Consider the following 15,349-nt stretch of genomic DNA (forward strand, 5'->3'; position numbering starts at 1 on the left):
ACTACAACTAAACAGGGAGTGACTGGAAGGTATTTTTGAATTCCAGAGCTTCTTAACCCATGTTGTTTTTATCAGAAAACCACTATTCGTATTACAGTTAAATTCTCATAATATTTAACAATTTTTATTAATTAATGTAAGGACGGGTCCTTACATAGCATTCCTCTTCCCCTAAAAAAATTTATATTCCATATATAAATTTTTTTCTTTTCTGTCCTCAGACGGATATTCCTTTATCCCAGATCCACTTAATCGACAGCCAATCTCCTCTAATTGCCTTTCTATATTTTCTAATTACACTTATATACCAGACATTACTTAAACTTATATTAAGCTTCATTAACTACTCCCATCCCATATTTTCGTCGAATACTGCTCCTAGATACATTTGCTGCATCCTGTTTATTTCCTTCAGTTTGTGTGCCTTCTCCTCACTGTAAACTTCAGTTCTGTAATTTCCCAATCCTTCGATTCCTTTAATTTCTGTTGCTCCATTTAATTTGCGATCCTTCTCATCATCGCCATTCTCTCCCCCTTCATGTGTTTTCTCTCCCGAATGTAAACCGACCCTTTCTCTCGTTTCCAAAATTCCTACGTGTAACACCCTCCCCTTCTCTTGGCACTTTCCCCCATTATTCCTATTTGTTTTGGTGTTCTTATTTAATTCCCATTTGTTTTGTGTAACCAGAACTTTATTATCTGTGCTTGCCTTACACCCTTCTAATTCTTCCCCACTAGCTTCCTTTGGAGTTTCCCCTTTCTCTGGCTCATACTGGGCTCTGCCGCCTGCCTTTCGCCTCCTGCCTACTTTTGGACTCGCCTGGGTATTACTGCCGAAGGTAATGCGGCCATTTCTCACATCTATCTTGGCTCTTAACTTCCTTAGTAGGTCCGTGCCTAGTATTGCGTCGTGTCGACGACTGTTTATTCTGTTTGCCACAAAATATGAATGGGCCACCACGTTATCACACCCCTGTATTCTTACCTTGTCTCTGACAATGTAATCGGTGTGAATTTCTCCAGCACCTACCCCCTCCACAAGAAAATCGCGGCAACATCTTATATCTCCCTTACTCGGCCTTTTGCAGTATTTAATGAGGTAGTCCCACATTAAAATAGACCTCGAGGCTCCTGTGTCCACCAGAAACTTACCTCGTACCCCTCCTAAGCTGCCTCTCACATATAACAGGTCGTTTCTACTGCCCTTAGCACTTACCGCACCTAAAGATATGGCCTTTCCTTTGGCGGTGTTTAAGTGTAATGATGGCCTCCCGCAGCGGGCATGTCTAAAAGATCCATGTCTCTTGACTACGGCATTGTTAATGCGCTCTCGTTCATTCCGATACCCCCCTTGTTTTGCGCAATGCCTTTCCTCCCTGTGCTTGTCCATGTTTCTGGGGTTTTTTACGTGTGGGTACCTGTCTCGTTCCCAATACTCTTCCCTTTCCCAGCTTTCTTTAGCACCCTGTTTCACTTTGCAGTAGCGGGTCCAATGGTCTGAGTTCTGGCACTTATAACACCATTTACGACCACCGTCCTTGTCTCCTCCCTCGTATGTTCGTGAAACTGTACCCAATCTTTGTTTCACTTCCGTTTGTTGCTGATTTTCTCTAGCATCATTGCTTAAAGAGAGCCTTTCCATCATCCACTCCATCTTTCTTTCGATGCTATTTAAATGTTTAGCTAACCCTTCGATTTCGCTTCTCCCAAAATTTTCGCAGTCCTCGCCGCGTTTCCTACCCTTTCTTGGCATTTTTTTATTTTATATCTATTAATCTCTAGCTATCAACTTTAACTAATCAATATGTCTGCCGATTAATCTTTCTACAATTCTTTAACTATATTAGATAATCCAATTCAATTTACCATTAACATTTACCTGCTTGATCAATAATCAATTAGTAAAATTTCAACACCCAATAATTATAAAACTTATTAAGTTTTTTTTACCTATCTATCCTTGAAGTTTCCCTGTCCGGTCTCACTAATTAATTCAATTGTACATAAATAATAATTTCCCGTTCAATGCTAAATCAATACTTGTCTCTAAAATCCACCGTTATTTACCTGTTCCATCTAAAATTCATTCAACAATAATCAACTCAGTAATACATATATAATTCTAACTTACGCTTTCTGGCTCGCCAGCTAAATTTTTTCTATCAGTTTCAGCAACTGGATTGCATGTATATATACGTGTATATATATTTTCCTGTCGTTCTGAACTCAGCCTTCCATTGTGCAGAATTATCCTGGCTTTCGCTCGCCAATTGTGGGGGGCGGGGTAACGTTTATTACTTATGGGGTTATTTTTTTTTGTATCTTGTATCTTCCTTTTGCATTAATGTTTTAATTTTTTATTACTTATATATCCCCTCTTTATATATGTACATCCCCGTAGTCCAATCCTCCCACTTTAGCATCTGACTTGTTTGTTCTCAGAAGATTACCTGACTCGTAGGGGACCTTAATTACTTTAAGTATTTCTCCACAGGATTGGCTGAGTTTCGGAATGACAGACTCCAACACATGAATGAAAAATAAAACAATGTTTATTAACATATCATACAGAAACTAATAATAGTGACTTGTTATTTCATTAACCTTTATATGTGTAAATATTTTGTTCAAACTCCAATGTTTTATCATCAGATATCCTATTCTAATACACATTATTATTCATTATGCAATGGTGTCTCTTCGTGTTCTTTACAGGGACTTGGATAGGTCGTGGTATTCACTTCACATAGATTCTTCCAACTCTTCTTCTGAACAGTCTATATAATACACCAACAACTACCAGCCAATGAACTGGCTCACAAAAACCTTCAGAGTTCGTGTCTCAATTTGTAAGAAAATTTCATTTATTCAATTAGACACCTTTACTGCAATCAGGTTAACAGGAAATATTAATCAATTCAATTTAACATTACCCTTCAGGACCGTTAATCCCCTATACCTTTATATATATCACTTTTAATTAGCCCCTACTCAAATCAGAAATACTCTCCACAAATCAACTCATTATAAATCAAAATTCCAACCTTTAACTTCATATATAATATAAAAACCTTTCCCAACTTTAAACAATTCTCAGTTATCTATTATACCCTCTCCTTCCATCAAGCATTTATATGAGGGGCTTCATTTCAAATTTAGGCTACGTCTGTTTTAAATACATTACACCTTTATACATATATTCATTGCTTAAATCTCCCTCCTTAACTATATATATACTTATTTCTCCTAAAGTCCTCTCCTTAATAAATTAGGTACACCTATTTCGGTAAACTCTATAGCACTTACATGTTTGGCCTGGAACTTTCCTCTCTGCTCGGCTTCCTTTCATATCGGTCATTCAGGTACTGGAATGCGGGGGCGCTCATTTGGGGATCTCGGTGATTTATGGTGTCTCCCTACCGGATACTGCGTGGCTGGAATCAATCAGGGTCGTATATTCTTTACCGGTCAGCATTTCTTCTTCCGTGGATAGAGGAGTTGTCTAGTAGGTCAATGGTTCGACCACTCATTAGACTGGCTTTGCCTACATAATTTTCAGGATGTGATTCTTCCTTGCTACGGCTTCCATGCTTACAGGTGAACATTCCTACGGGCTGTCGGGATACGCAGAATTTCTATCATTGCTTCCATCTACCTCAGGGCTGCAGCTATCACCCAAATTAGACTACTGCTCTGCTTTGTATCGTTCTCCAACTCATTCAAATCATTCTCCAGACCGCTTCGAGAACTTCTTCCGACTCCTCCGAAAACTTCTTCCGAATGCCACGAAAGCTTCTCCCTGAATGCCACGAAAACTTCTTCCTAATCTCCCTCTCAAAATTCCCTCCACTTTCTTCCTGGCCAATAGGAGATCTGCGCATCCCTTTTCCTGTGCTCTCATTTGTCTTCTCTCATCTTCCGTGGGCGGGTCTTCTTCCCAACTTCCGTGGCCTAGAATATACGAGAACCATCTAGAACGAGAGGCGGAAGTTCAGGTTAACTGAGAAACGTCACAGCTCTTCCCGTGACCTCACGCGCGCACACCTGGTGACGTCGCCCACCTCTAATGGCGTTTCACCGTGAAATTTCTAAGAGAGCCAACTTAAGTGCTCTTGGCCCTTACTATGGTGCATCTGCCTCTGTCTTAATGGGGATTTGTCACGGTTATTTACTTTTACTGACTCGTCAAAGAATTTCCATACAAACAAACTACAACTAAACAGGGAGTGACTGGAAGGTATTTTTGAATTCCAGAGCTTCTTAACCCATGTTGTTTTTATCAGAAAACCACTATTCGTATTACAGTTAAATTCTCATAATATTTAACAATTTTTATTAATTAATGTAAGGACGGGTCCTTACACGTTAAATACAAAATTGAAAGAAATTACATAAATATTAAATAAGATAAAATAAAAACTAAATACAAACATTATATAACATCTGATAAATAAGTACTAATTACTGTTTGTTTCTATGAACCCCATAGCAGTTTTAGTATATAGGGTAAACAATAATACTAAGCATCTATTTAAGACGAGAAAAATTGGCATTACTGGGATCGAATGCCCATACCTTGGTTACATCATTGGATTGGCTGCCGGTATGTGCAGCCGTGTGCTGCAACCCATGGAAATTTGGAAGTGATCCTAATGGGTTGTGAGGTGGAGATCTAATATATCGCTTTAGTCCCAGCTCTGAGAAGATTGGAGATACGGAGCCGATCCGACTGGGATCAATCGACGAGTGGTTCTTACTGCTTGGATCAACTGCATTCCAATAAGTCTCATTCCCTTTGGTACTGGGCCAGGATAAAGACTTACTGGAAATGTGGGTCCGCAGGACAGCGGCGGTGCTAATATGGTGTCTGGGTAGCCCTGGCTTCCCAATCCCGAGCGCATTCACTGCATTGTCATGTACCTGGCATCCCACTTTGACTGCTTGTTGGATATGTAGTCCGGGCACTGAAGAAAAACAAAACATAATATGAATCCTGATAATCAATTTCTCTCTGGGAACCCAACACGGTCCCTACCAGAAAAATTAGATTTCTACCCCGCTAAAGTCACCGCAGCCAAAGCAGAGAAATCAGAAGTTATACCAAGAGCAACCACTCGTTACTTATACCAAGCTACAGGTGAGAAAACTGTAAGAAAAATATCATCCTTCTTTATCCATAAGGGATTAGAAGGATTGGCAATCTTCTAAATGGGTGAAATGGCGTCGCCCAGGTGACATCATTGTAGATACTAAAATTGACAGCTCCTAAGACAAACATGTACTGGGGGAGCGAAGATTGAGATCATAGTTATATCCCGCAAGACACTGAGTTCATACCGCGTTGTCATCTCAGAATGGGACCTCCTTGAAGTATCGGAAAAAGAAATCGGTTCTGTAACAAAACTTCAAGGAGTGACAGCTGTGAAAAGAACATTCATTCTCCGAGCCGGGAATTTCGTTCCCACTAGAAACATCATCCTGACCTTTAATTCACCAACGTCTCCTAAAAAGATTAAAGCAGGCTATATTAATTGTCTGATGCGTTCATATGTTCTACTCATTTAAGATTCTTTAAGTAATAGAAATATGATCAAGCGGGAATAGCCAGTCGTCTAGACCTTTCACGCGCTCAAACGACCAAGAAATTTCATTATGTTTAGCGACAAAACCCACCAGAATTAACTACCAAGAAGTGCACTCATAAGCATGCCAGAGAAAAAGGCTGAAAGCAGTGTTGAATATATCAAATCATGAGGCAAGAAAGGCGTTAAAATCCTTAAATACCAACAAATCTGTATGCTCAGTAACTAGTAGGGAGATGCTCCAACCTAACATAAATATACGATTGTCCCACCAAACGAGTTACTCACAGCAATAGCACCCTACATGTTAAGCTCACAAAGGCCACTGAAGGATCAATCAGCTTCCAATCCAATAACCCTACTTCCCAATGCTCCAGCAGTCACAAAGGAAATTGATACAGAAAATAATAAAAACCTTCAGTAGCTCCACTAGTTCTGAAACATGGACGTCGACGTGAATGGGTTATGACACGGTTCAGGTTCGGAATTCTAGGGGAAAGGAAGAAATGGACAGCGTATATACTTCTCCCAAAAAAAAAAAAAAAAAAGATAAATCCAAAATTAAGAAAAGTAAGCGCGCAGCACTTCAGAAGCCGGCAGACGAATCCACTAACCCAAAATGAAACCGTCCATCGGTATTGCGCTCTCTCCGATGGACGGGTTACCTAGTGTGCGAATGCACTAGATGGTTGGAACCAGATCCGGCTACATTTACACTGAACATAGGCACACTCAAAAAATAACTAAAATGCCTGTATACAGTTATGTTTTTCATCACAGATGAGAAACAGAAACTTTGAGATATCTCTAGGTGGAGTTCGACTTACGTCTAGGAGCCACCCAAAACAAGAAACATTTATACATACAAGTCGCAAATGGATGGAGCAGTTTTTAGTTATTTAAAATCATTAAAACTTTACACCTGTTTTTAAAAATTATATTTTTATCCTTCTTTCATGTAATTTTGCTATTATGCATTTCGATATAGTGAAATGCTCATTGTTCTTTTATGTTACCTGGTTTCGGCTCATTATAAATTTAGTTAACGATGTTAAAAACAAAAAAAAATGCTTTAAACGAACTTGGCATCCTATTCGCTTTTGCAGACCTGCTAGTACGTGGTGGTCAGGCACATAGTACATCAAGTTTTTTTTCCTATATGAGTAATATAAATCCTTCTTCTTTTGAAGCCTCAACAAGGGTCCTGCCTAACCTATCAGACGACACCGATAATACAAGTACAAAAATACTCAGATATGAGAATAGACAGCCATCAGTGACAGCGCTTTTCCTGATTCTCCATTCCACTGGAAAGCATGCAATTAAGAGAATGTACCATTCTTCGTCTCCAAAATCGGTGAAAACGCAACGTTATCACCGATTTTGGAGACGAAGTCCAATTAATGCAAAAATTCCTCATCGGTAGGGAACAAAATTGTCATCGTAACCCCCCCCCCCCAATAAACTCTGAACTCTTGCGCGGTGTCATATCACAACGGATTGTTCATGTCTCTAGCGAAGACATCCGCTCGAAAATGAAAGAACAAGGCGTAACAGCTGCGAAGCGGATATCGATGCGTAAGAATGAGAATTCTCGTTTCTACGGTTGTTTTTATCCTTATATTCAACACCCTGTCGCCTCCAAGTTCCATCAACGTAGGCTACTTAAACTGCCCGGTAAGGATTTACATTCTAAATCCACTGAGGTGTCTTAAATACCAAAAAAGGCGGCGACTTTGAAACAGGCTGTAGTGGCTCCCCTTCCTGCGCTCGATATGGAATCTTTAGCCTCCAAGTCTATCTGTACTAACTTTCAAGAAGAGAACCCTACATATTCTCGAGAAAGCCAGCGGTAGAAGGAAGAAAAAGAAATTCAAAAACTGAAGCCACAACTAAACTTCAGCTATCAAGACCAAGATAATGAATCCAACTAATAAATAACGACAAGACTTCATATGCCAAAATTTTGGCCAGATTATCGTCACAAAATGTAGCCCAAATAGGACAGTTAGTTGCCACTGCTATCTAGAGCCACCTGCTTACAAGAAATAATGGATGTGGAGGTTAAAGACGTACCGGACGACTCAGTATTGGAGCTCTTTGCCGAAAAGGAGGAAAGGGATACAGGCCAGCGTCCTTTCTTTCCAAAAAAAGAAAAAATTCACAACTGAGAAATCAAAGCAACAGTCTCTCACAAGCAGCAGGACAGATCCAATGAACTGAAAATATGTCCGCATTCAGATTCTTACAATGGAATTGTAAGAATCTGAATGCGGACATTTTCCGTGGATTCCGTCAAAATAGTGATGACCTGAAGGCTCTCCTGCGTGGGCATGAACCAATTTGCTGTTGCTTATAGGAGACGTATTTAAAGGTAAATCAGGCCCCTTAATTTGCATAGCTGCACAATTATTCTGAAACACACATGGGAATGGGGCCGCCCGTGGAGAAACTGCCAGTTTTTAGGAATTCATACCGCCTTTCAAGATTCGCCACTTACCACCAACTTAGAGGCGGTAGCAGTTCGTCTTACAGTACTATATTTATTGTAATTGTTTCTTCCATTTATTTACAATATGGGAATTACATCCCCAGGCAGACCTTGATGATTTGATTAAACAATTGCCGTCCCCTTTTCTACTGCCGGAGGATTTTAATGGACATAGTATTATGAGGGGTACAATCACATCAATGGAAGGGGTTGGACTATCCAGCTTATTCTAAAAAAAAACAATGCCAGGCCGTTCTAAATGTGGGTTCTAACCTTCTCCACATCCCTAAACGCACATGTACTGCATTGGCGCATTATAGCCTTAGTTGTTAAAGCGCCATTAAAATCCAAACCAAACATTTACTGCAATTTATCTCTCTATATGCTCGGCTTCTCTCTCCTCCTTTTGTACTTGGGAGGTTGAAGACAGCCTTTATGGTAGTGATCAATTTTCAGTGATATCCTTTGCAATCCGTCTAGACTATCGCGGTGGAAGATCGATCAAGTTGGGTAGAATGACATCCACAAACTTTTAATGCAACAACAGTCACCCAGATAATAACGCAGTTTAGCACTATCAGCTTCAACTACCTGAGGAGGTAACGTTTTCCAGTAATCAATTTGAATCGCTTTACTAGAATGTATGTCACTATCGACATCACTGCATAATTTATTTCAGTATTGTGATTTTGGAATTTAATAATGGATTATTATATTTGTGTTTTTATTTTTTTATCCAAATTAACAGAAATTAGAACAGCAATGCTTTTTTAAACAACCGGCACAACGAATTACTTGGGTGAAAAGTAGATGGAATGAAAGAGGAGGAACTCAGGTGAGCGTTCATTAACTTTGAAGCTCCAACAGAATTTCTCTCAACGATAGTAATACTGTGCAAATTTCATAAAACCTCGTCGAAGTTAAAGCCCATGCAAATTACAGTAGCCGGCAAACGACAATTTCCATTAAGATTTCGAATACAACAGATTGGGATCATTGTTTAGAAAGTGACCCTCTTATGACGCCAAGAAGAAGAAAGACAACAAATAAAAAATGTACAATTCTGACATATTTCTTACCTTGGAATAATTTGGTGGAATGACATTCTGTCGATAAACCGGAATCCAACTTTCACGAAACTAATTACCCGAATTTGCAGCCAATTAGAATAATATCCTCCATAGTTTGAGCACACAGTAAATATACTGTTTTTTTTTTTTCCTTTTTAAACACAAGATAATCTAAATTAAGAAGTAAAGCACAAAATAAAGCAATAAACGTGGCGAGACAGATCCAATATGGCAACCTACAACTCATGTATTGTAACGGTTCTCCACTACAACTGCCTGTTCCGTAGACAACAGTAATCCCTCGGTTGTTTTTATGGCGTAACAAGTATGAAGTAAGAGAGCGCCATCTTTCACTTCTGTGGTGATGTACAGACAGGCACAAAACGTTTAGAGGAGTATCTGCAAAGCTTAGGATTGCCATTAAAACTGAACCCATTAAAAACTTTACAAATAGCATTTACAAAAAGTTATAATGTATCATTTTATAAGTGTTCTCAAAGCCAGTACTGGATTTATTGAGATGCAATTTCTCCAATACCTCAAGGCCATTTGTGTTTGTTTGTATTGAAGGATTGCCGATAGGCAGGTGGTTAATAGGACAGCCTAATCTGAGCAGACTTGTGCTTTGGAGCGTGACTGCCCCCTGGGATCTGTCCTTTGTACTTGTTTTTTTGGAACATAGTATTCGATGACTACTTGAATACTCATGATGTAGATATCCGTGTCATCGCTGATGAAGAAGATCTGGTTTTCTGGGGAGAAATTCCGCGGGGAGGTGGAGGAATGGTGACTACCTGTTTGGGCCATATGACTTCTTGGTTCAATTTGCATGGGTTAGAAGTTTCCGCGCAGAAGTCTGTGGCTGTGCAGCTAAGGGGTCAGCTTAGCTGGATGCAGTCACCCCTTTGTAATATCTCGCTCAGTGTGGTCAGCCAGAACCTTTACATTGTTGTTTGCCTGGAAGAGCGAGTGAACTTTTTAGATCATGCTAATTATTTAAAAGAGCATTTAAGTCGGCTGCATGCCAAGCTGCAGAGAGTCATACGCGTCAATTGAGGTATTAAGCGGAGGATCTTCCACCTCTTCAAGGTCCTCCGTAGTCGAGTGGTCAGGAGCGGGAGTGCAGTAGACACGCTCCTTGAGTAGACCGGGGTTCAAGCCCCTGACTGCTAAATACGGTCGATTTGCCAACCCACACTGGAGCAGCGTGGCAGATTATGGTTTATTTCCCTCAAGATGAATTGTTAAGGAGGCTTCCATCCTGCAGTGGATTGATAATGGCTAGAGTTTACTTACTTTTACTTTAGGCTCTAGGGGTGTGTGTGTGTGTGTGTGTGTGCGTGTGTGTGTGTGTGTGTATATATATATATATATATATACACTGTGTCCGGGTGGTTCCCAGGCATATGCCCATCTCCACCTAACTCTTTTTTTAATACAGAAAATCTGTAAAGTGGGCCTGATAGATAAGATAGCTAAGAAATAGAATATCCAAAACAAGAGAAATTTTGAGATAGCAAAATTCCTATATATCATTGACAAAACCCCATGACCTGCCCTGGCAGCATTGCTCAGAAAACTTCATATCTGACTGCACAATTACTCCCAGGTTTTTTCATTTTCTACCACCTTAAGTGTAGTACCACACAGTTGGTACGTTTCTCTGGGGTTCCTTCTACTCATATGCAGTACTTTGCATTTGTCAAGGTTAAACTTCAGTTGCCACTTCTTAACCCATCTGACCAAATTATCTAGATCCTGTTGCAGTAGTACACTGCCATTACTGTCATTAACAACCCTGCCAACCTTTGTATCATCTGCAAACTTCCATATTAAGCCTGATATACCTTCATCAATATCACTGATAAATAAACAAAACAACAGTGGACCTAACACCGAACCCTGTGGGACACCACTAATAACATTAGTCCACGAAGAGCAGCACCCATCGATTACCACCCTCTGTCTTCTCCCACTTAACCATCCTTTTATCCATTGTAGCAACTTACCCTTAATACCATTCTGCTCCAATTTGTACAATAGTCTACCATGCGCAACAGTGTCAAAAGCTTTCCTGAAATCCAAATATATGATATCAAAATTATTTTTTGCATCCGGTTCCTTTGTAACCACATCATAATATCCTATCAAATTTGTCAGACAAGACTTTCACTTAACAAACCCGTGTTGTGTCTGAATTATTGCTGCAGTCTTGTCTAGATGATCCTGCAATGCATCTTTAACCAGCGACTCCATTATTTTACCCGGAACAGAAGTTAAAAACTAACTGGTCTGTAATTACTCGTGTCACTCTTCGATCCCCTTTGTGAATTGGGGATACATTTGCACATCTCCAGTCCGTGGGAAGCTCCCCTGAGTCCAAGGATGCCCTCATAATTATGGCTAAGGGTTTGCTTAGTTGCTTTGCCGCCTCCTTTAGTATAACTGGATAGATCCCATCCACCCCGGGTGCCTTTCTTATGTTTATCTTCAACAATTTCTCCTCTACTTTGCTCTCAGTTATTACAAAATCATTAAGTATCCTGCTACAATTTGATAACCTTCTGCCATTTTCAAACCTTAATAATTCCTCATGTGTGAATGTAGATACAAAATACTCATTCAGTTTGTTTGCTATCTGGGCAGGATCATCAACAGTAGAACCATCGATGTCAAGAGGACCAATCAGATTCATCCCCTTCCTTTTAGAGTTTATGTAAGTAAAGAAATCCTAAGTAAAGTCATCTCAGCCTTGGGGTCAACATATAGATTAACCTCAATGTCGAGGATCCTTGTTGGGATATTTCTCGTAATTCGGAAGCACAACCCTCGGAAGATGATGACATATAGATCGAGCGGAATTGCTCCCACAATGACCTGAATGGCAGGAGTGGAGACCGTTCTACACACTCGGCAGATTGCCATTAACGTTGACCTCTGGATGGTTCCAAGCTTGTCTCGCATCTTTTCAAGAGTTACCCGATGGAACGAGGCTTCGGCTGCATAGGTCACAATTGGTAAAAATACTGCGATGTAATATAACCACAGGGACCTTTTGGAGAGTCCCCAATCATTTTTAGAGATGTGTATGATGGTTCCTGAGAATCTCTTAACTTTGTTTCTTAGATTAACAAGATGTGGGAGAAAGCCGAGTTTGTGGTCAATAATCACCCCAAGTACCTTGGTTTCGGTGACAATTGGCAGTTGAGCATTAAATATTTTTACATGCGGTGGGCGCCTGAGATCCAGTCTATTCTTGAATAGCATAATTTTAGTTTTTATTGGGTTGATATGCAACTTATTAAGTCCGCCCAAGTTGAGAGACGTGTTTTATACCAGTGGGTTCTTTTCCGACGTTTGTGAGTTTTTTAAAGAGGCGTTCTGGAGGAGTTTCAGAATGCAGTAGATAGTAGTGACTTCCCGCCTCGTGGTGGGAACGGTAACTAATGGTGAAGGCGCGATGGCGTGTCCCCCGCCACAAGACCAAATGGTCAAATTGATTTAGTATTGTTTGTTGTTGTAAGTCAATGAATAATAACAAGATGAGAAGGATATGCATATGGTCGAAAAGCCCAGGCGGCGAGTCAGATGATAGTTAACTTAAATGACAAATACCTCAAGGTTGTGGCGTAGTTCCAGCTCAAGCGGTACCCGCTACCATTGTGGTCATAATCACCATCCTCCCTCATATTTTGATACGTAATGGCCTTTACTTGCCTTTGCGCCTTAAAATCTCCAATGACAAGAAAAATCTCATCATAACGGGTGAAAAAGCTCAGGTTTAAATATCAGCAACTTTTTTTCACTCAATGATACCTACGTTAGTCGGTCTGAGGAGTGAACACAAGGTTTTTACTGCTCAGAAACTGTAGTTTTTCTTGAAGCAAAATGGGCAAACAAAACAGAGAACACATGCAATGTACATAACATACGTGAGTAGATCAGGCAATTCTCGGGTAGCTCTAATATGACAGCTTTTTAAACCTAAAATTAGCATTTCTCAATATGTTCACAAAACTTGCAGATAGTTGCCACCACCTTTTCAATACCTTCTACTGCGCAACCTCCAACAAAATCAGGTCCTAAAGAAAAACTAAGAAAATTTGAATCCTCACGTTCAACTTAACTGAAAGATCCGGAAAATCTAATTGTAGTTGTTGTAGCGATTTAGGCGCATTAGAGACTCAGGCAGTTTTGCTCCGTATGTACTGTCAGTAAAATTTGCACCTGTTCTCTGGTCGTTTTTCGGTTTGCTGGATTCAAAACCCGAGTTTCCGGTACGAAAAAAAAAAACTATGTTGCTCTCCCCCGATATCGACTAACTCAGCCACATTTTGGAAAAGGCCCATAAAAGTTACTCACATGATCAACGAATTCGAACTCAGGTCTTTTCGACCAGTGTGGAGAGGACGGCGATTCTACCAACTATGCTATCCACGAGGGCTGTCTAATTGCATAATGGATAAATTCTTAAAATGGACTTTCCGCCGAATCTGTCAAACATCGGTGATATCGACGCCCTCCTCTTTCTGTAGGTGAAAGATTTAATGATAAATGATGACCTTTCATTATGAAGAGTTGTACTCCTTTACAAAATTACTTCACTCATAACCAAATAGAGAAATATTGTAATTCTAATTTGTCCCGCACTAGGAACGGACAGGGATTTACGCCCAACTCCGGGATGAAATCTTTCAGGAAGGCCTCTCTCTCTCTCTCTCGTTAAAGAATTTGCCTTTCCTTGTGTTACGACTACGGTCTTACAGACATGATTACCCTGCGGGGAAGCAGGCATCCGTGGGATGAGTGGGTGATTACAGGGCCAATGTTCGAAAGCAACGACCTCTTCCTCATAATGCCATTTCATACAAAGAAATTAATCGCGAATGGATTTTCTAATTTCAAGGTAATAAAATCATATACAGTAGTCAGAATTATGCTGGACTCTTATGAGGGTATTCAATCTGCGACCATATGGTAATAATATCCGGTTGAGCTTTTATTCTAGCAGCATGGATTTGTGGACATCAGATGATAAAAATGCAACATGGACGATAAAAGTCACGCGATATTAGTGGAAGCTTCTGGAAAATTCCAAAACTGATAAAGCAGAAACCCTTTAAATCTGTTATATTTAAAAACATTGTTACCACAAAAAATTACAATTCTGTGGCTTTAAAAAAAAAAAAAAAAAACTCTTCATTGGCTGCTTATTTATCTTTGAAAATTTCCAAATAAATTACAACGAATCTCTTAATTTAAAAATGTTCAAATGCTTCAATACTTGTATTTCCTTTTAGCTCTGGACTACATCGGTCTTCCTGAAATACCTGCGGAGGTTCCATTTTGTAATGTAAAACAGAAGAAAGTCGTCACACCCCTGCAGATTTCGGTCATGTGAGTGTATTTAAATAAAACTGTATCTCATTCCATTGCGTTTCAAAAAGCAATGTCCCCATTGTTCATTAGACATTAAATTTCTAAATGTAACACGCTTCTATTATGAAATGAACTGCATGCAATTTTGGCAGAAATTTACAATATTGAAATTGATATTAATTATTATAATAACGTTTTGAACTTCTACGTAGTAGTATGTGGACCCTGTATGATTTGTATTGCGACTTTTGAATTTTTGCATTTCGAAAATCTCCTCTCAAGAGACTCTGTGAAGACTCTGTAACGATGGTTCATCAAAGAAGATGAACCATCGTTATCACTTCGTCGGGAAACAGTTGTGTTTATAGCGTTCATAATATTTGGCGGTCGCCAATGGTGGTTCCCACAACTGCGCCTTAATTACTCTTATGAAGTATACATACTTTCCAAAAGCCAGAAAACACTATTGTGTGTGTTGTATGTGAATAGTTTTATGTGGGGTTCTGTTGTGTTCTGGCTTTTGGCCGCAGTACCCTGGATTGGACCACACGTTGCCCGTACACACCGCCAGGAGGTAAGAGAGGCTTCCATTTATTCTCTGGCTGGTCTCCGCCAAGGTCCACAGAGCTTCCTGGACGATGACCAAGATTTAAAAAAAAGCGAGAGAGAGAGATAATAATTATTGCAAGAAATTGCAGGTTGCCTTCATGGCCATGAGACCGGAGGTTCACAGCCTCTCGCAACTTCCGGAATTCTAAAACAATTACTTAAAAAAATGAAAAACAACGTAACTCTACAATTCTTTACAAATGAATACAAATACAATT

At 39.8% G+C, this 15,349-nt stretch overlaps 1 protein-coding gene across 1 annotated transcript in view; it reads left to right on the forward strand.

Annotated features, from left to right (window-relative positions):
- LOC150087185 (nose resistant to fluoxetine protein 6-like) overlaps positions 1–15,349 on the forward strand; it is a 170,653-nt gene that overhangs the window by 38,940 nt on the left and 116,364 nt on the right. The window contains exon 4 of the mRNA XM_090372400.1: positions 14,444–14,540. Coding sequence (XP_090228526.1) covers positions 14,444–14,540 — 97 coding nt within the window. The remainder of the gene's footprint in view (positions 1–14,443; positions 14,541–15,349) is intronic.

This window comes from Mastigoproctus giganteus, chromosome 4, assembly GCF_048544385.1.
Source record: "Mastigoproctus giganteus isolate SK-2022 chromosome 4, ASM4854438v1, whole genome shotgun sequence".
In the NCBI taxonomy this organism is placed as follows: Eukaryota; Metazoa; Arthropoda; class Arachnida; order Uropygi; family Thelyphonidae; genus Mastigoproctus; species Mastigoproctus giganteus.